The sequence below is a fragment of the Salminus brasiliensis genome, chromosome 1, assembly GCF_030463535.1.
Source record: "Salminus brasiliensis chromosome 1, fSalBra1.hap2, whole genome shotgun sequence".
Taxonomy (NCBI): Eukaryota; Metazoa; Chordata; class Actinopteri; order Characiformes; family Bryconidae; genus Salminus; species Salminus brasiliensis.
Window position 1 is genome coordinate 50,364,527 of NC_132878.1, and position 24,325 is coordinate 50,388,851.

Below are 24,325 nucleotides of genomic sequence, written 5' to 3' on the forward strand. Positions count from 1 at the left end.
AGCGTACAGTCATGCGGGTCTACCAGCAGTGGCAAAAATCCCAGCATAGTTCTCAGCAGAACTGTGGCAATGCAGGTCCTTCACAACCGCTTTCTGAAAGAACATTCCACAGGAAACTGCATACCTATGCATAACATAGGGAGCATAGTTGCAAGCAAGAGGCCTTTGCCCACTTCTGCTCAAGAATGATGAGACACATCCAAAGAGACACTCACTGCTCTGTACAACCTCAATCTCTGAATCCCGTCACACACCTCGCAGGTATTTAGAGCCTGATCATCCTCACGTAATGCCAGCAGCAGGAGCCGGAAGTCATTACCACTTTAACACACAAGGGGACTGTTTTTTGCCCAGGGAGTTTTGTAAGAAAGAAGGGAGGAAAAAAAAAAAAAAAAAAAAAAAAAGGTGACAGAAAGACAGAGTGAAAGGGTGGTGCTGTGTGAGGGAATGAAAGACAGAAAGAAAGAAAGAAAAGAAGGTGAATGATGCCGTAGGTCTGAATAACCTTTTGAGGGACAGACTCTGAGTCAGCGGAGCTGCTTTCCTGTAGAGAGATCACAGAACAGGCAGGGGGGGGGGGTTTGTGTCTGTCTGATGAGGTCACATCCCGAGCAGAAATTACACATCACACACACATACGTGTGCGCGTGTGTGTTTGTGTGTGTGCAAACTTACCTTTTATCCTCTCTCAAACCTTTGTGATGGCAGACATACTTTACAAAGAGGCCACATACAGGCAAGTGCACATGACGCAGAAGCCACAGACCCAGAAGCCATGCACACATTCCAGCTGTCCCACAGCAGCAATAATAATCAGTCTCATTAAACTGGATTATTACTTAGTACATAGCTGCACACCTCTGCAAGCAGCACATTTAACCACTGTTCAAAAGAAAGTCACTTAACTGACTGCTGCAGGCTTCACCGTCATTTTATAATTTCTACATGTTTGTGTTTTAGCCTACACTAATCCCTCCACGCCATTACCACCACCTAGCCCAAACCTGCCCACTTTAGAAGCTCCAGACACCTCAAACATATCCAGCCAAGAGCAGCTCTGTGGCCAGAAACTGACCAGTGGTGAAGAGCTAGAGGATGAAACACAAACCTCAATAGATGGACAACACTCTCTAACTGCACACCAGTAAGGTGGGCCGAAAGAGGTCCTAGATTTTGCTTATTGCTCCTTTAACTGTACCACATGCAGAGCTTGTAACACAAGCAGACCTGATCGGCTGAATATGTGATCAGATGCCCTTCTAAAAAAGAAGACTGCTGAGACCGACTTAAGGTCATTATGGTCATATAGAGTCCCAGGAGAGACACAGCACACAGAGCTTGCATATCATTGAACCACATACACATCTAAACAGGCAACTTTGTTAAATGAAATAATTTTATTCTTATTAAAGTCATTTTGGAGCATTTCTATTGGTCCATTCAGGAGGGAATCTTGGCACAATGTAAAGAGCAATAGCCAGATTCACATTAGCAAAAAGTTGCACAACAGCAACAACATGTTTATGCAAAGGTTGACATACAGCGCAGCAAAAATATACATTGTGTGTGCGTGTGTGTGTGTGTATTTGTATATCTGTGCGTGTGTATACCTGTGTAGCTGGCTCCTCCTCTGTTTGCTGAGTGTTAAATACTGTGGCAGCGTTGTCAGCCCCCAGCAGCCTTCGAGCCATCTTCTCTTCATAGGTTAACCTCTGAAAGCAAGCAGGATTAATGGGTCAGAGCCTGGGTTAGTGTGTGAAAACACCCATATGCATGCACATTCTCACAACATCCAGATCATTTAGACAAGATTAATACAAAAATTACACTATTAGTGCTGAGTGTGTGCTAGAGGTGTTTATTGTGAATGCAGTTGATTGACCATCATCGTCCCAACATTGCGTGGGTGTCCGTTTTGTTTCCGATCAGTTTGGAACACATGGTGAAATTGTTTAATATCTAAACCTTGCTGTTTGGTGGACAGTCAACAGCTCTGCACTGAGCAGAGAGACAGAGCCCCTCCTACTTTCATGGGTACCATTTTGTGATAAAAGTTATATACGGGTACTTATAGTTCCAAATTTGGATTAGTACCCATAGCAAACTCCTCAGTGGAAAGATGCCCTTGGGAGTTACTGTGGTATTATTTAGGAGAACTCCAAAGCCTCGACACATGCACTTTTACCAAGGAATTTACTGGTAACTCAACAAGAGAGACTTTAGTGTTAGCGCAAAGAGAGTCGAAATGCCAGTAAGAGTCCATTTACTTGCATAAGTCCCATCTGTAAACAGAAGCTGATAACCGACCAGGAAAGATCGTGATAGTGGAATGTTTCTGTGATGATTTAGTCAAACAGATTATCATAGTTTAGTCTTGTACATAAAAAAAAAAAAAAGCATCTGATTCTACAGATAAGCAGCTCAAATCTACCCGGATTGAGTGCATGGCCACTTAGAGTATGGCCAGCAAAGCATGTCACAAGAGTTTATTTACAGTTGCAAGAAAAGTACGTAAGCCCTTGAGGACTAAAAATGTGGTCTGGACATTATCACAATGTCACAATTCCAGACAAACACAATCTAACTGAACTAATAAACACTTGTACGGTTCAGGATTTACTCAACAACCACAGTGCAGGCTAGAAAACATAAGTGAGCCCTTTGGAATGACCAAGATTTCTGCACTGATTGCTAATAAAATGTGAGTCACAATTACAGGCAAACACAATCTAACTATACAAATAACTCAGACCGGTTGTACAGTTCATGTATCTTATTGATTACAAGTACACTTCCAAAGTGTTCATATACTTTTTCTTGCAACTGTAGTACATGATTTAAAAACGCGTTAATGGCCGTTCATGAGAAGGAGCCACCTCTGTTTCCTCAGAATTACGTGCTGTGTGTGAATAGCACATTACCAGTAAAAGTAACCTGATGATGTTGTGGGTCTTAAGTGTGAAAGGGGTTTCATGCTCTTTAATTAATATTACTGAGGAGATATCCCTCATTTTCGTTACATAGGGAGAGACACACACACACACACACACACACACACACACACACACACACACACACACACACACACACACACACACACACACACACACACACACACACACACACACACACACCTGCTGGCCATTGCTGAGGCGCTCCTCCTTGAAGCGAAGCTTCCTCTCAAGGTCCTGGATGACAGCATCTTTAGAGCCCTGGATCTCAGAGTCAGAAATGATCCGTGTGGTGCGGCCGGTCTTCCGTAAGCCTAACCCACTGTCCAAGAGAAAAAGGAAGAGACAGAGAGAGAAAGAACTATTAGAAAAGCAAAACACAGTTTTCCGGAAGACATGTCTAGCACCGGATTGCTCAAGTGTGCACAAATTGTGAGTAACTACATGACAGGACATAAAAGTGGTAGAGAAACTCTCCTCATCACCAGATTTAGACCACCAGAGTTCCTAGCATACCAGCTCCACTGAGTACAAGTGAACACTGAGGAAACATGTCTATCTCACAGAAACCAGACTCTTCTGGTGTCATGGCCATGGAGGGGAATCATAAGCAGCTGTAAAAAGAAAAATGTGGAACGCATCGTTTCAGCCCTGGCTAGCATCTGCTCTGGTTTAAAAGTGGAATCAGAAATGCACAGAAACACAGAATAGGTACAGCTCAGATTGACAGGTGACTTGCCCCCTGTGACCTGATCCTACAGCCAAGTGGTAAACAGTCAACGGTCACCTCAGTTGAGCAATAATCAAATTTGTATGTACACATGTATCAAAAAATGTTTTGGTTCACACAGAAGACTTCAATTGAAGAGAACCAAACATACAGGACACCAAATCACTCTCATCAACACACAGCCCAAACACGCATTCAACACATTCAAAAATACACACATAATACTTTTCTGTTATAATAAAATTAAGACTTTACTAGGATGTAAATTCTATAAAAATCTATAAAATAATTTATATTTATATACACAAACAGGGCTAGCTTACTAAGCAGAGTATAGAGTGAGCGCAAGAGAAAGAGTTGTGAACTCAAGGTGAAGTAAACTAGCTAGTGTAATGGAGTGTGTGTGTCTTTCCGATGAACCTGGGCTATGAATTTCTACAGCACTCTCTTATCTCCCATGGTTTGGTTCCAGCCCAGCAGAGAGAGAGAGAGATCTTGATAAACAAGTGAAAAATAAATGAGCGAGACGGCGCTGAAGAGGTGGAGGATGAATGTGGACGTAGAAATGCAATGGAAGGAAGATTCGTCTTTGATGAGGAGTGAGTCTACAGTAATCCATCAGCAAGAACACATCCAAGATTGCCCTCTGCTAAAGATCACAACCGTTAATCTAGCCCTGGACAGATCTCTTATTTCTACACTGCGATAGGATAGCGAACGTTTGCCAGGCCCGACTGCCAGATACAGGGTCTGTCATGAAAACAGCTACATACACACCAGTGGCGTGCGCTTGGGTGAACACCACGATGACCTCTTCTCTCCTTTGAAGTGTTTATTTGGCTTCGATGTCCTCACATTCTCAAACTGACAGCTTTTGCTCTACAATTACGAAGCACAAAAGGCATATATTTTGATAAAACCTTTTGTTTGAACTCACAACACACGCACTTGCGCACACACAAACATTCTCTAGCTTTCTCTCAACGGTCCTCTTGTCTCCATAAACATGCCTTATAAGAATGTAAACGTCATCTTCCATCCAGGAGTAGCAGTGCAGCTGCAGGAGTCCACGGCTGTGTTCCAAATCATACTCTGTGCCCTACGTGCTGCTCTATTGTAGCTCTAATAACAAACAGAACTGCTCTGCGTGCAGCCTAATACGCAGGTTCGCTTACAACACAGTATGTGGCAGAGTAAAGTGTAAACACCTTATATGGAAGTCCCATAAGCTTGGCCTTACTGTAAACGAGAAATCCTCATTCGTCAGAGCTGCGTGACAACAAGCAAAGACTGATTTACAAGATACTGATGCATTTCTCTCTAGAAACAAGAGCTCACGCACCAGTAATTTGCAAATGGAGTCTGAAAGGGCACAATCGGCCTTGCTTTCTCAGGGTGGGTTGATGGGACTTCCTCCCTGCATCATTCCTAGTGGGATGTTGGTTAGCACAGGCCTTGGTTAGCGGTTGTATCGGAGCTAGGGAGTGGCACTTTCCCCAGAGTGCACTGGCTACCTAGCGATGCTGCCTCAGAGGCAGTTCGAAAAGAAGCGGGGGCTGGTTTCACACGTCAAAGGAGATGTGCTAGGCCTAGGCCTAGTCCTAATATTGGGGGCATTGCTAGTGATAGGACCTTCACATGAATAATGAATAGGTAACTTCCAAATTGGGTGGACAGGGGTAAAATTATAAATAGATAAATAAATTAATTAATTAATAAATAGTCATCATTTGCAAGAACACCACATTATTATTAAAAAATAAATAAATCTTTTTACACGTATGCACTAGCCCTACTGTCTTAGTCATTAAGACCTTTGTCACAATCTTATCAGCCTTCATAACAAGACTGCAAGAGTGTGTACAAAAATAGTGGATTATGAGTACTCACACTGTGCCGTTGCCTTTGGGCAGCCCCAGGGCGTTGACCGGAAGCGCAGGGGCAGTGGCCGGCAGTACGGAGACCAAAAACCCTGCGGGCGACTGAGGCATGGAGGTGAAGGGGGAGGAGCTATCAGAGCGGGTGGGACTGGTGCTGATGGGTGGTGGTGGAGGTGGAGGTGGAGGTGGGAAGTCCTGCGGTTGGCCCGAAGGGGAGGAGACGTTACTGGAGCTGAGAAAGGGCGGGGGTGGAGGCGGGAAAGAGGGTGAGACGGGGGAATCCAGACTACCCCCTTTAGGTTGTGGCTGGAATGGTGGCAGGGAGACACGGCTGAAAGGCTTCTGAGGCATGGATGGAGAGAGCGGAGAGGTCACGCTGGAGCCTGAAGAGGTGGAGGACTGGGTTGTGTAGCCCAATGGCCCGCCGGTGCTGGGGCTCTGAGCAGCGATAAACTGCTTGGGCCTGGCATAGTTGAAGGTGCTCGTCTGCATGGTGCTGCTCTCCAGCTCCTGAAAGGAGGGGGGAGGGGGAAGAGGTGGAGACGGGGGCGGGCCTTCCTGGAGTTGTTGCTGAGGCTGCTGCTGCTGGGGAAGGGGCAGGGCTTCTGGCTCAAGCGGTTGCTGCCACTTAGCTGCTTCCTGCTGCTCTAGTAGGACCTGATCATGGAGCTGCTTCAGCTGTTCTGCGTTTCTGTGGCAACAAAAAGAAGAAACTGTAAATTAGCAACATTAATAAAAACTAAAACTAATCAAATGATCCCACCATCTCTATGCATTGCATACTGTTTTGAATTGGCTGATTCGCCCAGTCACAGAAAAGTTGAAGACTGTTTACTGAATGAGAAACAGTACAGGACTGTCTGTAGTATTAGTAGTAGTAGTAGTAAACAGCTTGTTTACTTGTTCATAAACTGAATGAGGGCGATCATTGGTTGTTTATAAACTTGTTCATGAACTAAACCAATGTCCTATCATGGGTGGGCCATAAAGTATAAAGCATTTCAAGCATAAAATACAAAAGCATGAGGGACACACATTATGTCCTCAATGGAAAATGCAAAAACATGCATTTGATTCATGGCATTTCAAAACTGGTCTAAACTGGTCTTTTTTTGGTCATTGCTGAAAGTCCCCGGCGACCCATGTCCTTGGACTAAATTTACAACTTGGTATCATTGAAATGTAAAGAGTCATGCTGCGTGTTTTTCTGCTGCTGAAGATGAGACCACAATGACAGGTCTTTCCTCTCACATCCTGATGCGTCTCCACCAGCCTGTAATCTGCAGGGCCATCCACATCCCCTTCTTCACACCGCCACTGCACAGTGAATCATGACCCCAGTGACCCCACAGTGTAAAACCAACCTCACAACAGCTTGTCTCACAGTGATTAAGCATGAAGTGACGTAATTGAGATACAGCGATATTCCAGCTTTTTCTTCTTTTTTTTCACAAAACATAGCTTAAATGAACCCTGTGTAAATGACTATAGGCCTGAATGTAATTTCAGTGTTATTGCGTCATGGTGACGATGTCGGGTGTGTCAGAAGACCACACATTGTGCTCTGGAAAAGACCTCATCAGTCGGGCTGTGTAATAGACTCTTGGGTGTTAACCTAAGATGTGAAGATGCTGGTCATAACTTGCATAGGGTTCATATTGTCCAACCTCCACAATGCTCACGGTCACTTTTTTGCATGACATTTTGATGCACCACTACATCCCTAATCAAATTAAAAACATGCCTTTCATATTACAGGTGATACAGTTAAATAAAACCCCACTGTTAACCACATGTTACAAAGAGAGGAGGAAGTCATGGCTGGAGTTTTAACACTTGGTCCCTTAAGAGGATAAAGAGGTGTGTGTGTGTACGAGATAGACAAACAGATCTGCGAACAACAAAAAAGGGAATTGAGAGCTTCAGCCATTATCAGCTGACCAGTTGAAGTCAAAACACTTGACCATCCTATACATCCTAAACCATGACCTGTCAGCCACAACATTAAAACCAAATAAAATGAAATCAAATTAATAATAATAATAAGCAGAAAGTGAACAGTTAGTTTTTGAAGTTAATGGGTTTGGAAGCAGGGAAAATGCGCAGGATCTAAGCCACAGTGGTCAGTACCTAAGAATAAGGCCTCCAACTAGCGACAGGATCACCGGTGCCCAAGGATCGCTGATGTGCATGGGGAGTGAAGGTTAGCATAAACTGATGAAAACGTTAAAGCTGACCACGCCCATGCCTGGGCAGCACGAGGGGTACCTACATGACAGTTCGAAGGTGGGTTTAATGTTATGGCTACCTGGTAATAACTGGTTTAACAGTTCAGGACTGTGTTCAACGCTTCAGTAAACTATGCATTTGACCTGCAGGAATCCACTGCTATCTGCAAGTACTAGATAGAATGTAAGTATCTCATATTTTACAGTTTATTTATGTCTGTTTTAACTTTGTGAACTCGTCTGACTTTATATTTGAATAAAGATTTGATGAAGTGTTAAAAGTTACAGGATTGACATGCTTGCTATATCCCAGTACTCCAAAACATGACCCGTGTACACTCAGAGTTGGGTGGAGGCTAATGATTAAGTACTGCATTATATCCGACAGCAGGCTACAATTCAGGGCAGTGCCGCACATAGCTCACACAGCTCATATCTGCGTGCACCTACTGTAGAGTAATGGATCTTCTATAAGGGAAAACAGATCATTTCCACCCTGCACCTAAAGTTCAACCTTTAATTCACAAGACTCACGCTTGCTCTCCTTTTACAAATTGAGGATACATTTTTACGCATGTTGGGGGGGGGGGGCTGTAAGTGAGAAGGTCAAGATTTAAGGGCTGTCTAATAAAATTCAGCTCCTACCCTGTAAGGAGCAATACAGAGGGCCGGGGGGTCAGCAGGGAACCATTAGGTCTACCATAAATTCAAAACTGCCTAGGGCTCTTATTCTATATGCTTAAATGGGAATACTTATGCAAACATAACTCACTATGCCCTTAGCGCACTCCTCACTCTTGCTCTGTGGTTACAGACAAGTCTTGGAGCCACAAAGGCCCAGTCTCACAAGCTTCTGTTAACCCCTTACTGGTAGACAGAGCTCTGTAAGCCTAAGCTAGTTCTCAATTTGGGGGCATATTTAGCAGACAGTAGAAGGATGACAAGACCAAGAGTGATACCCAGTCAAAGAACTGGAGGGAATCAAAAAGAGGTGAATCTTTCAGGGACAAATCTGCTTGGTTAGAAGTCTATGAAAGGATTTGAGTGAAGTAACCCTGACAACAAAAGAATCACTGCACACATGACTGAAAGAGGTCCTGCATGCGAGTTTCCTCTCTTTTTCATTCGGGTTTATGTGTGGTTTGAAGGCTGTTCGCTCGCTCTGTCAGTAGGCTCGCAGGAACGCATTTTGGCCTAATTGTTTCCAGATGCAGAGTAGCTAGTCACTCTGCTTTCTCCTTTCAGAGAGGGGGAAGCCCCCCCTCCACCCCTGCGGGGAGAGAAAATGAGTCCGACAGACCTGATAACAGAGAAAGAAATTGGAAATGTAGAGCAAGCGAAAGCGAAAGGGAGTGAAGAGAAGAAACAGCGCAGAGAAGCTGATTCTAATGCTGTGGCAGTAGAGGCCAAAGTATCGGACTAAGCCCAGCACTGAAGTCAATACTTTGCCTCCTCCTTCCCCACCGTTTAGGATGCCAGGCTATTCGTGGGCTGAATTTGGCTCGGTTATGAACCTGAGGTGTGTTACGAGGTGTTTGAGGCTTCAGCTGTAATGAGCACACATTATTTACTCATAACGGTTCTGAAACGGGGTAAATCTGTGCTGTTACTTACTGTGTACTTGAAAACTAATTCTCCCCTTGTGAACAATAAAGTTTGGCCTGGAACTAGTGAGCAAATAAGTAATGGAAAAGGCATTTCATTAAATACACAACTGCATTAAATACCCTCAGCAATTCAGCCCTGCTTACATGGCCTGAACATGTGGAGATCAGCTGATGCTGCACAGTCAGTTAAAGAGCAGGTCTCAGGTCAGCACTGAGAACAGACACGAAGGTTTTTCATCCCACTCTTGGCCTTTTTCTTTCCCTCCCTGTTCCTGCCATGTTCGCCGCGTGGATCCATAGAAAGCGCACTTTTACAGGAATAGTTTGGCAGCGGCTGAAACGCACTCGGACTCGGCCCTCTGAGGAGCCTTGCTTTCCTTCCTTTTTTGGATGTGTTCTGAACGCAACAGCACACACACACACACACTTTCTCATTCTCTTTAGGGAGGTGCAGTCAGGCACGCTCTTACTCAGTAACATTTCCACACTTGTATGTAGGGAAATTTCACTGTTGGGTTCAATTTGACTGGAACTGTAAAGGAACTAAAGAAAGGAGTAGCCTTTCTTTCTCTCTCTTTCTTTCAATCTCCTGTTTAGGCCAGTAAAAGTGAGCATCCTTCCATCTTTCCACTCCTTCGTCTTCCTCCCCTCTCCACCCCCACCCCCCTTAAAAGCAGAGCTGCATGTCTGGAATTACAAGACGCTCCTAAAAATACCCTCTCCTGTGTTCCTGGGCTTTTAATAATGCTCCCCATAGTTTCCAGCCTTCTGGAAATATCACAACCCAAAATCTACCAGACCCTCTTACTAAATATAGAAATCGCCCTTTTTTTTTGCATTTCTTGCAGCTGAATTGTTAGAGTAAATGTATTTAAAGGCACAAGGCCAGCTGGCAAATGACATCATCTGCCTTAAAAGGTGGGGAGATGTTTAATTGAGGAGCTACAGTCATATGGTCTTTTTCATGTCTGTCTGAGCAGACAGATTTCAGACATAATCATAAGACAGAAAAGCTCACGGACAAAGCCTCGACTCCTCTCGGTTGTTTATGTATGATCTATGATAAGCAAGGTTTCTTTGACTTACAAAAGTTGGCAACATAAGGATGATTATGAATAACTTTAATATGCAATTCATCCATAACCCAGGCGGCAGACGATTCTGGTCCACATACAGCACGGTTGAGGTCAGTTACTACACATCAGTTAGGATGACGGCAAGTATTCTATGGGCCAAAACTGGCCCAGCTGTAACAGCCACATTTAATGTTTGCCATGTTATTTGAACTCTGGGCCACATGTGGGCCGCATGCAACCTACCATATAAAATGTTTATCCGGCATTTCTATTTTGGCCTGAATGTAGCCAGCTGTGGCGGTGTTCTCTGGCACTCAGATTCGGACAGTCATCGTATTCACTCCACAGCAATACGTGGGCCAGAACTGGCCCGTAATTTGCTTGGTATCTGTGAAGTTGCACGACTCACTCGTCCAAAAAAAATCCGAGCACGTCAAGCATCGCAACACATCGCAACAGTCGTTGAACAGGGTAGTGGAGAACACCTTTGCCTGTTCAGGGAGGATCAGGCAGGAACGAATGCTAAAGCTGCCTTTGCCAGCCACTGTAAATCACGCTGCACTCAAAAAAGTAGAGAAAGTTCACTATAGGTCCTTAGAGGTTTTTAAACTGCTTCGATGATTACAGGAATTGTTCGCCATACTGAGCTACTTCAGTCGTTTTTCTCCGATGGTTTGTGGCTTGCTGAGGCCAGGCAAGGAGACGGAGCAGGCCTCTTGTTGCCATGCCGATGGAGCAGTGTTGTCAAGTCGCACTTTGGGCCAACTGGCCTACAAAACTACTCCATCATTCCACACACACACACACACACACACACACACACACACACACACACACACACACACACACACACTTCTTGTCTTTTCATGGGTCCTCCCCCCACCCACTTTTCTCATTCTGCCAATCCGCCTCTCTCTCGCTCTCGGCTCATCCTTTCTGCTCTCTCGGCTCATCCAAACATCACTGTTAAGGAGACAGTTCAGGAAACTGCTGTATTAGCTTCACGTTTATTCCTTGCCAGCAGAGCCGAGCTAAGAGAAAAAATCTGTGCTGGAACGTAGAGAACACTTCCTACTCTGACAGGGCGAATATGACGTTCTGCAAGTTGGCGAGATTATTTATATATATATTTATTTATTTTTATCATGGCTATTTAGTTGTAGTTAGTAGATGAAATCAGAGCAGAAGGTAGGAGGCACTGTTACAAACTTTATGGGCTTTAAATACTGGCACAGACTCAGGAGTAGTTTATTACTTTATCGGTCATCTGGTAGAGATGCGGTCATGCTTATAGAAAGCCACTGAGCTGGACCTGGTTGGTGGTGCCATTAAGTTTAGAAGGTCAGCACTCCAGAAGGCCATTTTGCCTCACTGCTTCCTTCGTCCAACAGATCCTCAGCAACACTGGCTGAAGCCTTTCTTAAGACGTGAACAGTTGGGACTTAAGACTAACTGTCTGTCTGTCTGTAATCACATACACAAGCTCCAAAACAAAACAACTGTTCTAGGGTGGGCAGTCCACCCAGCAATAGCACAGGAAATAGCCGCTGGAGGACAGGAAGTCGTTGAGTGTAAACAGCTGATGATTACAGGAGTCCTTCTAAACAGAAACATGGAACCAGCTTCTAGACTGCGGGTGTGTTTGTGTGTCTGTGCGCATCTGTTGGTAATGACGGCAGTTGAAGGGTGTACTGTAAAACAGGTGCGAGAGAGGGAGTGAGGGAAAGAGGGATTCAAACAACATGAAAAATATCAGCGCTGACAAGGAAGACCGATTCATTTCCAAACAACCAAATTGACACCACACGGCCAAAACAAGCAGCACAGGCGTGCTTTGCTACCGTAGCAACAAATATGACATGTTTCATATCCAAATGTGCGTCACAATGATACACAAACCCCCGGCCAACTGCCTGCCGTCTACGTCAGAACGTCTGATGAAGTTCATTTCCACACCTGGTTCACGCTTCAGTCACTTTCATCCAGTTACAGCCACGCCCACCACCACAAACACCACCACCACCACCACCATCACCGAAAAAAACAACTGTAAAACAGAAAACAGACTGCCTGCGGATTACTAAGAGTTCATGGCTGATCATAAACCAAAGCCTTCAGGACACAAACCTCCACTTCACACAGACTGGCATCCTTATCTGTGATCGAGCTCTTAGCAAAAGCCATATCACAGAGACCATATCACAGCTCAAACACAGTAAATGAGCTGCCTCCAAACCACACCCAGGACCAGCCGAACTTTCACACACACACACTTTCTAGTTCACCTCCTTCAGAACCCCACAAACAAACCAACAGGAATGCAAGCAGATCTTCTGCCTATTGCACTTCAATCCACGTATGAACAGTTCACAGGGTTGTGCTCATATTGAAGATTAAAGAGTGTAGCCTGGGATGCGTTGTTGGCAGTGCAACTGTAATTAGGCTAGCTACTACAGCTATCCTTAGTTAGGTTCGTTCCTACTCGGCACACTGTCCACTGATCCGCCAGCTTAACCCACAGTGACCAAATACTTCCCTTGGCTAGGCAAGAACAACAGAACAGGTACACTTTTGGAAGCACGTTTGGTTCTTTTTAGCATCAGCACACTAGTTTAACCTAACCAGTTTACATCACGGAAGCAGATGAATGGAGGCAAATCATATTGCATATTCCTTCATTGGTGACGTATTTTCTATATATAAACCGAACACTTGGAGTTAAAACAAACACCCCTAATCACATTTGTTTTAGTTCACTAAGCAGCTACATTTTTCAAGCTTAGTGAGGTCAAAAGTCAGCTCTGCAGTCAGTTGTTGGTCAGTGTGTTGGCAGTGGGTTTACCTAGAGCTGAGAATTTTTCAGCAGGGTAAGAGATGTTGTTACATCATGTCCAGATCAGCTCAGGGGATTTCAGATTTCTGATGGGAACAGCCAGGGTCATGTTCAGAGAGGTCTATTATTCTACCATATTTAAATGGAGAATTATAAAGCCAGGAGTTTGTTTATATGGAACGGTTGTGGACCTACTTAGCTGTTGGGCAGCAAGTGTCATTTGGCTGCACCAAACCTCTCCCCTGATATTCCCCCGATACAGAGCGCTGATCCAATTCCAGGTAATGTGCTTCTATTAGAATTAATAGTTTAGTTTTCAAAGGTTTCAGTTGTTATGGTTCTACATAGAACCTTTGCCTTTAAAGAAGCCTTTTTCTTAAGAGTGTACCAAAAACACTCCTGAATAGCTCCTAGATAACCAAGCAGCTATATTATTCACATCTCCCAGACGCGTCTTGTGGCAACAGAACATGGCAACATGAAGTATGAAGAGTTAGATTCACCCAACACGTTTTTAAGCCCACAGAACCTTGAGAAACCGGCTTTCTTCAAAGACATGCATCCAACCCTAATCCTGGACCAAACTGCAAAAGCGATAGTGATCCTCCACAGAAGAACGTTTTTTTCCTTGGACTGTTTTTAATATGTGCCTGGAGGAGCAGAGCTACACTCCCTCTCCATCCAGTGTTCTTAGATTGCAATAAAAGTGAACTTCCAGAATGCTTTGGAAAGACTGTTGAGTCACTCCGGCCTTTTTCTCCATTCCAATCTCATCTCACACACACACAGGCCTGGATTTCGCTTAGTGGATACACCACCAAGTGAAATCCAGAACAAAAGCAGTCTGCATCTGATCCTTCTATTATGACTAGTACACTATTAGGAATGCAATACCAGAGCTGTCACTCAGAACAAGGTCAGCCCTGAACACACACACACACACACACACACACACACACACACACACACACACACACACACACACACACACACACACACACACACACACACACACACCTCTCCACTCTCCACTCTCCACTCTCCACTCTCCACTCTCCACTCTCCACTCTCCAGCTCCACATGACCTCTGCTCCTCAAGTTCACGGTTACTGTTGGTGTACATCAGTTCACAGAAGATATCCAGGATATTCTACCACCACCCCATGCATGCAAGGCCAGGGTTCGGTGGAAGCTTGCAATGTCAGATATTAACACAGAACTAGAGACGTTCACTTCCCGAAGAAAACGGGAACGGTTGCACAGCTTAACTGGTTGCCAATTCCAAGCAGCTGCTAGGATGTAGCCAAGTGGTCATTTGGATGAAACTCTTTTTGCGAGGAGGTTGCTATTATGTTGCTAAGTGGTTGCTATAGTGTTGCCAAGTAATTGCCAGGTGGTCATTATGGTGTTGCTAAGCAGTTGTAACAGTGTTAATAGGTAGTTGCAACAGTGTTACTAGGTGGTAGTTGGAGCATTGCTAGGTAGATGCTATGGTGTTGCTAGAGTATTTGCTAGATGGCTGTTATGATGCTGTCAGGTGGACACTAGGGTGTTGTTAAGTGGATTTAATAGTGCTGCTAGATGGGTCATTTCGAGTTAGTCTGTAAAATCCAGCAGAACTACAAGTATATAACTATTTAAATAATAATAATAATAAATCATATGCTTTGCAATGTGCAACCATAACAATGACCACAGAATAGTTGACGTAATCCGCATGTCTTAGAAATGTAAAATAAACACATTTATATAGTGTATGTTATATGATTATAGTGCACATTCTAAAATGCATAATACTGCAATTTATCACTCATGGGTTTTGGCCACAAAGAGCAGTGAATGACTGGTTCTCATATTGACCCAGAAACCCGACATCAGTGCCTCCCGCTGAAGGCCATAGCGGAGGGTGTTCCTGCCTGGCCTTGTGGAGCTCAGGCTGCCTGACCTGAATCTGATCTGCCTCTCAGGCTCCCACCCAAACCCAAACGCCTGGCCCACTGTACACGCTGGCGCTGTGCTCCACTCCGCCGCTCCCCCACCGGACAAACGCTCCAACTTTCCATAAAGATGTCACTTAAAAAAAACAAAAAAAAAAAAAAAACAACTCTACAGCTCCTACACTCTCACTCTTTCTCTCACACAGCTCTCCTCCTCAAATCACTCTTCCCCCTCTCCCTCCTGACCGTCTTCTCTTCACCGTCTCAGTCTTCTCTTTCTCTATCCCTCACTCCTCCCCTCCCTTTCCCCTCATTCAACTCTTGAGTGGACTGAATGGCCTCCTCAATCATGGCTGTAAGAGGAGACTGCACCCTTAAAGCCTTGCACTCTCCCTTTTCATTCTGCTCCCCTTGGCGGTCCCTCGCTCACACCTTTACTTGTCCAAACATCTCTTGCTTTCTGTTGTCCTAGTCGGTCGGTCTGTCTGTCTGTGTGTGTGTGTCTCTCTCTCTCTCTCTCTCTCTCTCTCTGTCTGTCTCTCTCCCTCCCCCCTGCCCCCCCCACTCGCTCTCTCTTTGTGTCTTTTACTTTAATTGCTCACACACCACATAAAATAGATCCAGACTGTTTTCTTTTCACCCTCCTTTTAAACACTGCAGAGACAGGCTCCATGTGACTGCACTCTCACCGTCTTTGTCTCAGTCCCAGTCCCTCTCTCTTTCTCTTATTTCCCCCTTGAGCATGAGTCTGAAGACTGGTTCAGGTAGACTGCTGTAGAGGGCCTGTGGGGAAGAGCTCAACAGTAACAGCCTGAGAGCAGAGCTGACACATCCTGGACTAACTGTCTCTGCTCTACAGAGTGTCTGAAGGTCATTTGACATGGTTGGTGTGTTGCCAACGTTTATCCTTGGGTTTTAGAGATGTGAAAACAGGCAGGTCCAACAGGCCAACTGATCAGCTTCTGTTTTGGTGCTGAAATATCAGAGTGCTCAAAAACTATTTATTTCTCCGCTCTTCTCATCTTTCTCTCTCTCGCTCGGTCTCAATTTCTCTGCTTCTTTCCCTGTCTGTCTCTCCCTCATCTCTTTTTGTTTATGTCCGTCACTCATTCTCTCTTTGTCTGTCTGTCCACCTCCCCCCCACATCTGTCTGTCTACCTCTCTCTGTTTCTCTATACCTATCTGTCCTTCTCTTTCGCTCCATGTCTCCATACTTGTCTGTCTGAGCCCCCCCTCTCTCTCTCTCCAGTCCTTTCCATCTGTCTCTCTCTCTCTCTCTCTACTGCTGGTAATCCCATTTGATGGTGATGTCTTCCCAGTCGTTCCAGAGAGGAATGTCTTCAGCTCACATTCCTACGATCCACACACACACACACACACACACACACAATCAATCTCTCTCTCTCTCTCTCTCTCTCTCTCTCTCTCTCTCTCTCTCTCTCTCTCAGCAGAGACCCCGGGATAAGGCTAAACTCATCCAGTGGAAGAAAGAGTCAGAGCCAAGCCCGCAGACAGTCCTGGTCTGGTCTTAAATCTGTTAATACTGCGGTGTTTCCTGAACTAAGACCCCACTAACCAAACCATCCATTACTGCACCAAACTCCCTCACAGACAGAGCACAGCGAGCACACTCACCCGAGCTGAGCAGCGTGTACCGACCTGCTCTGCTGACCAACACTGACGACCTGTGTTCACTGTCCATCGCAGACTCTCCTCACAGAAGGAGCAGCAGACACTTCTGCAGCGGTCTGAGGAGCCAAACCCCCACCCCCCACTCCCTCCCCTCTCACTCTCACTCTCACTCACTCTGCTCTACAGCATCACTCTCTATCACTCTCTCAACTCTCTATCTACAACTTCCACAAAACACACTGAAAAAAAGCCCACAGAAGAAACCCCAGCCTCACACAGCGTCTTTCAGCCCTTCATCACAAACCGCAAAAGCACATATCTGAACATCCTCGCGCCCCCAAACACGGTTAAACTTTTCACCTGGGAGAAAAGCAAAGCTCGGGTGTGTACCTTCACTCTTCCAGCGGGCTCTTCACTCCTGGAGTTTGTCAGCTTAGTAGCTTAGTCCTCAGCGGTAACGGACTACTGTCTGCGAGAGCCAGGGGGGGAGAGAGTGTGTGCGTGTGTGTGTGAGTGTGTGTTACAGGGAATGTACCGGCTCTCTACCAGCATTTATAGAGAAGCGCGCTCCCTCGCACCGCTGCGCGTGAGTCACTCAGAGAGAGTCAGCGCACCTACTGTCACGATAAAAGACCCTGGAGTGAAAAGGAGGGATTTCACAATAAAAGTCTGCGTGCAGAAAATATGTATTTTTGTTATTGTTGGTCAGAATTTCACAAATTTCATGATCATTTATAAAATGTAAATTTAAAAAATAAACTTAAAAAAAAAAACTTTTAATTAACCAGTAGCACTGAAAACTAGCTTTAACAACATTCACTTCAATGTTAAGTCTCAATTATTCTAATCCCAAATTAGCTGCTGTTTAGGTAGATTTGTCTCTGGTGGTTAAACATCCAGCATTCTCATACATATTATATGAAATATGATTTTTTTTTTTTTCCCTTGACAAAGCTGGCTGGGCTATTTGGCGTGCTCTGAGGTGAGGCGAGGTCGTCAGTCTTGTCAGTAGCTGGATGTCAGTGTTATCTTTGTTAAGACTGCCTGACAGAGCCTCTGTTACACACACACAGCGTTAGAAAACCTAAATAATAATAATAATGCATGGTTTCAAATTTTCATCTAAAATAATTCTTACGGCCAAGTAAGCTTATTCCCCCATGTGTATTTTAAGAGAGCTAGCAGTTAGCCTGCTAGCTAACTTCTCTAAGCCTGGGCAGCCGGTTTAATTGTCAACACTGGTGTCGGTAGCTTAGTTAGTAAATAGCAGCTGCTCTGAGCTGATGGGTACTCTGTGTATTGTAGCCAAGCTAATTAGCTAAGCAATGCTTAGGTCACTTCAGTGAATCATCACCAAAACCCTCGGCCTGAGTCCTTCTCTTCTAAACGTTTAGAAGTGGACTTTCAGTCAGTCAGACTTGAATGTGTACTGTGGTGAGCAGACTGGTGTCCTGCTAACTGAGCTAGCTAATGCTAATGCTAACCAGCTTCTTTCCCCCCTATTCAGAGCAGGTTAGCATTAGCAGTTGTAATTGTCAGACTGACTATTTACCATTTATTGTGACTGATTCTAAATTGTGGACAGTGTTAATGTAGTCAACTTTGTCTTTGATTGTTTTTCAGAAACACAAGCCACATAAACGTAGAGCCATATGTCAATATGATGAAACATATGATGATGATTCATAAATCTGCCATTATTGCATTACTGTCAATTTCCCTATTTGTGTTTAGGTCATTCTGTGATACTTATGAGATCCAATTGGATTATTTCATGTTTCCAGAATGGAGACCATCAAGCATTAAGAGTCCATAGAATTCTAACAGACTTCTGGGATTCTATAGGATTGTATTGGAAAAATCCTATAGGATATTTTGGCCCGGGATCTATGCTACTTACACAGCTTATGCTACTCCCTGTCCCTGGTAATACAGTGTACAACTGTAATATTTTGAGACGGTATGAAAAAATTGAATACTGCCCAACCCTGTGTCAGAATATTAAAAACACCCAAGCCAAGAACCACTAACTTTAATTTTTTTAAGGGTCTGGAAAAATGAAAAGCTTATATATATGATTTCTTAGATGTTTGTAAGGAATGCAATGCAGAACCATCCTTAGATCCACAGACCCTCTTATGTAACCACTGTAATTAAGATATGAGAATCCAGTGAGTTTACTTACAAGGAATCTGGCTCTGCCTGGCCTGCCTAACATTTGAGCGGCCTTTGTACGCCCGTGTGATTTTCCCTGTGTGTGTTCTGTCAAATGTAAGGACAGGAATGCAGTTATCATTTCTGTTTGGGTATGGAATGTTTATTTTTACCGAGGTCTCTCCATTCTTCCATAGACCCCGGTGTGTGAGTGTGTGTTTTCATGTGTCACCCCTGAAAGGCTGGGAGAAAGAGGCCCACCACCCAGCAGGCTAATAGTCATTGCTGTGTCATCGCGGCCAGACTCCATCATTCAGACATTTTGAGTGTGTGCATTTGTGTGTGTGTGTGTGTTAGTGTCATTCATCACAGTAATATTTCCAAACTCATGTAGTCCTAAAGCCCCATTCGAGCCTGATAATAACAAAAGCCTGGAAATTACAGCTCGTCTTTAAGCTGTTATTGTTGTTGCGTGTCGTGTCTGTTGTGTAACACTGACATGAACAAGCTATGACGGTTTAATCCGGGGAAATTACACAGAAACTTTATCCCACACCAATCAGCCTTACAAATGACATTAGGGAAAGAGCCACCACTGGTAAAACTAGTCTGATAAAAGCTTGAATAAGGCAGAAATAAGTCATTAATAAACATCTTCAAAAGATTAGTGTCATAAAGTCTTAAAGATTTATTACTATTTAAATTTCACAACAGGGTTGTACAACAACCCCGTAACTTTCAAAACTTTAAACTGCTTTGGTGATGACACATAAAACATATTTACCTACACAGATCAGCCATAACATTAGCACCCCCTGCCTAATACTGAGTAGGCCCCTCTTGTGCTGCCACAACAGATCTGACCATTCGCGGCTTGGACTCCACAGGAGCTCTGAAAGCATTCTGTGGTGTCTGGCCACCAAGACGTTAGCAGCAGATCCTTGAAGTCCTGCAAGTTGTGAGGTGGAGGCTGGTTTACCGGTTGTCCTTGTCCACTTTAGGTAGGTACTGACCACTGCATACTGGAGATGTTCTGACCCAGTCGAATAAACATCACAATTCGGTTCATGTTAAAGTCGCTCAGATCCTTATGCCTGACTATTTTTCCTGCTTTTCAACACATCACCTTCAAGAACTGAACAGAGCCCATTTACCCATATCAGTCTTAAAGGCACAGCACAGCCTGTTTAATTCTAAGGCATAAAGGAAGGTTGGAAAAGGGCTATGTGCAAATGAATTACAGGACACGGGTCCTTTAAATAGGCTAACAGTGTGCTGTATTCTGTACTGAGTTTATCTGTAAATAAGCTAAATAGTATTCTGTGCTCACTCTAACTGACACTGAGTGCTTATTACCGCAGTGGGTTGACCATAATTCCATGGTATTAGTGCTTGAGACTATAGTTGATATTAAAATATGCTCTGGTATGGTGACAAACCTTCTTCTTGAGAGCTCTAGATCTGAAAATGCATATTGCACTAAATGACTGGTAGCTAGTGTTTTTTTGTGATGGCTCTCTAACCCATTCCTACATTGAATACATACCGTACATGCCTTTTTTCCAGAAATGTACACTCCTCATTAACAGTAGAGAACTATTTGAAAACAGGAACCCAACCTGCCAACTGGCCTCAATAAGTTGCTGATTGACTTCATCCGGAAACAATGTAATTCAGCGCGTGTACGACTCCCTTGTGTATGTGTGTGTGAATGTGCGTAACCTCAGTCCCGCATACCATGTGGCTCTCTCCAGAGTGAAAGGCTCTTAGCCTCTCAAACAGAGGATCAGTTAGGTCTTTGTTTCCATGCTGTCAGTGCCCTGCCCTCCTCTACCTCATTTCAAATATCACATTACTGAACTACCGTGACCTTTCCATACACCGCTGTATGATCAACCTACTGCTTATTCTGCTCGTCCATGTATCTGCACTGTCCTGTATATAGTGAATGGACACTGGAATCTGTGTATATCTGCACTGTACTGTATATAGTGAATGGACACTGGAATCTGTGTATATCTGCACTGTACTGTATATAGTGAATGGACACTGGAATCTGTGTATATCTGCACTGTACTGTATATAGTGAATGGACACTGGAATCTGTGTATATCTGCACTGTCCTGTATATAGTGAATGGACACTGGAATCTGTGTATATCTGCACTGTCCTGTATATAGTGAATGGACACTGGGATCTGTGTATATCTGCACTGTCCTGCATATAGTGAATGGACACTGGAATCTGTGTAAAGTGTAAAGTACTTAATCTTATGAGCACCAAAATCCCGGTGACAGTCATGATGCTCAATCCAAACAGACCAGAACGTGCTCTTCTGCTTGTATGTGTGTGTGTGTGTGTGTGTCTCACTGTCTCTTCCTCTCCCCCTCTACCACCACCACCACCGCACACACACAAACACAGTTTCATATTGTGAAGGCTTCTTCTGGACTCTTCCATATTTGGAGTCTTGCTCTTGTCCCTGCAGGTCATTCCGAATTCTTCCAGCCAATCCAGTGCGCGGCCTCCGCCTCTCCAGCCAATCCTGCATCTCCCTCTGTCCTTTTAAGGCCTGCCTGCCCATTTGTGAGTTACCGCCCCCCCCACTTACTCACCCACTCAATCTCTCTCTTTTTCCAGTGCCTCGTCCTCTATCTCTCTCTCCCTCCTCTCTCCCTTCTCTTTATTTGTCTCTGCACACATTGTTTGTTCCTGCTCCTTACTGACATAAACAGCTTTAGCCAATTTTGTTCAGGACACTTGCGATTACACAACTTGTGTAAACAGCGTTATCCGCTTGCAGATGACACAGAATGTATGTAGCTCTTCACAAGACCTGTGAGCTTGAAGCCTGAATTTCGTCCATACTTTTGTCCTTTTCTATAGGTATGTCATCTATAGTATGTCATACAGTGTCAGAAACACATAATCACGTCTGTTTGGAATTTGGATTAGTAAGTAGCACTTAACAACTGCACGTTTTGGGGTATAAATGCTGTCACTGGAGCGGCGTCCTTAAGGGTACATCTTTGATCACTAACCACAAATGCAGTCAATCAGCCAAGACATGTTTGGTATCTGAAGTTTGCTCCTTTAGTTTAGAAAATGGAAAATGCTAGGCTAACATTGCTAACAAATGCTGGACTTAGACGGTCATAAATCTCCTCTCCGTATGTATCCAAAATACGGACAAAAGTATTGAGACACTTGCTCATTCATTGTTTCTTCTTTCAGAAGGCAAGACTTTTGTTGGAGTAACTGTATCTCTACTGTCCAGAGAAAACTGATCATTGGACGATTACCAGCCTACCTCATCCCCACCTACTCCCCAACTCCTCCCGAAAGTCTTGGATGTAGCACCATCCATCGTCATTCCAGAGAACACAGTACTTCCACTGCTCCACAGCTCAGTGCTGGGGGGCTTTATACCCCTTTAGTCCACACATGGCTTTAGGCATGGTGCCAGTAGGTTAATGGTTGCTGAGAGTTATATTGTATTGGCAGTACTTCTCTACAGGGACTAGACAAGCCGTGTGTGTCCATTTGCACATGTGCATCAGCAGTTGGTGCAACTTTAAGCAGCTAAATGCATTCATTAGAAGAGGTGTCCACAAACATTTGGACATACAGTGAATATGCAAAAGCATCTCTTAACATGCTCAAAACAGGCTCTGTATTTACGATGGGTATGTAAGCTTCCATTACTTGCATTCATGGTATGATGTTTGTGTTACATGAGTAGTTGAATGCAGTTAGGAGTCTTGCCCAACCAAGTAATCAAACTCGGGGGTGGGGGTGGTATTACAGAGGTAGGCCAATGTAATGTTAGAAGACTTGCCCAAGGACTCTTATTGGTGTAGCGCAGCATAATCACCCAGATCGGGAATTGAACCCTGGTCTCCCACATAATGTGGCGCCTCACCAGCAACAGCACGGCCCCTGTGTAGTCCTCCATACATGCCTCTTCAACACACCTATTCTCTCCTCGGATCATTCCTGCCCTTCAACCACACGCAACGCCTCTACAAGAAAGTGATTGTTAATACACCATTAACCACTTTACAAGCTACACCTCGTAAAGCCAACTCCACTGCTGCGGCAAACGCCACTGAGTCACATAGGAGGTATGTGTCCAGGCCTGACCAGAGCGCTACAGCTTTACATTCACTCTGGCTGCGTGGCTTCCATGCTGTTTAAATTTGACACTGACTTTGTGGTAAACGCTATGTCTCCTGTACACCCAACAAAAGTGATGGGAAGTATTCTCCATGGTCACATCATTATATTCTATTTAGCTTTATATAGTCGTACAGGCGATATGTGTTGTTTTTCCAAGTGAAAATAGAGGAAACTGAAATATGACATTTTAATGAATATTATAGGACGTTTAAATATTTAGTATCTTAGAGCTTAAAACTTTTTTTAATAACATGTGGCAACCTTTGTGCATGCTTGTTTTTTTATGTTAAAACAAATACACAGTAATTGTGAATTAAATTACTTTGTTTTCTGTAAAGACTGGGGTGCCCAGACATTTGCATACAGTTTTGTGCTGTGGAAACAAAAACATTCTTCACATTTTTTCCTCAGTTTGTCATTTTTGACATTAAAACAAATCAGATTTTTAAAAAATACAGTAGTATTACCACCACGCCCACTTCATTACTGCAGAACTTTCCACAATGTCACCATTATCATATCATAATTTTGCAATGGGCTATGACTTATGAGTAATTACTGTCAGTTTGTTTTGCTATTTAGCTGTAAGAGTAAGAGTTCACTACATTTACATACTCATCCAGAGTGGCTTACAGAAGTGCTTAGTCGAGGAAGTATCCCTAGATAGTGTGAACCGGCTAGAGTCCAAAGATACCCCTAAGCTTCCATCCTGCTAAATACAAAAGTCAGTGATAATACCTAGAGACATCCACACAACAGGCCTTAACAATAACACAACAATAACTTTCAACAACAATTATACTCATAATCATAAGTAAATCTTTTCCTCTAGTTTAAAACACAAACATGCTACTGATCAGTTGAGAATACACATAATTAATAGCTTCTCCATTTGATCCAAAGAGATACGCATAAGAAATACTTCAACAGGTATTTCAGATTTTTAGTGTATGCACCATGGAGGACCAGCATCCTTAAAAAAGTTAGCCTTTAGTAAAAACAATTGTTTTATCTAGAACTAGGACAACCATCTGAATGTATATGTGGTTCTTTGCCTGTAGATGGTTCTTGTAATCCTTAGTACAGCAGATCCACACTTTATTTGGATCTTCCCTATT

General features: G+C 43.9%; 1 protein-coding gene across 2 annotated transcripts in view; it reads right to left on the reverse strand.

The window, feature by feature from the left end:
- Window positions 1–24,325, reverse strand: part of palld (palladin, cytoskeletal associated protein) — a 67,204-nt gene that overhangs the window by 14,694 nt on the left and 28,185 nt on the right. Inside the window, exons 8-11 of one of the 2 annotated variants that reach the window (XM_072681629.1) lie at window positions 5,572–6,252; window positions 3,135–3,273; window positions 1,611–1,712; window positions 506–544 (exon numbers count right to left, since the gene is read on the reverse strand). In XM_072681629.1, the coding sequence (XP_072537730.1) occupies window positions 506–544; window positions 1,611–1,712; window positions 3,135–3,273; window positions 5,572–6,252 (961 nt within the window). The remainder of the gene's footprint in view (window positions 1–505; window positions 545–1,610; window positions 1,713–3,134; window positions 3,274–5,571; window positions 6,253–24,325) is intronic. The other variant, XM_072681638.1, reaches the window with a different exon arrangement.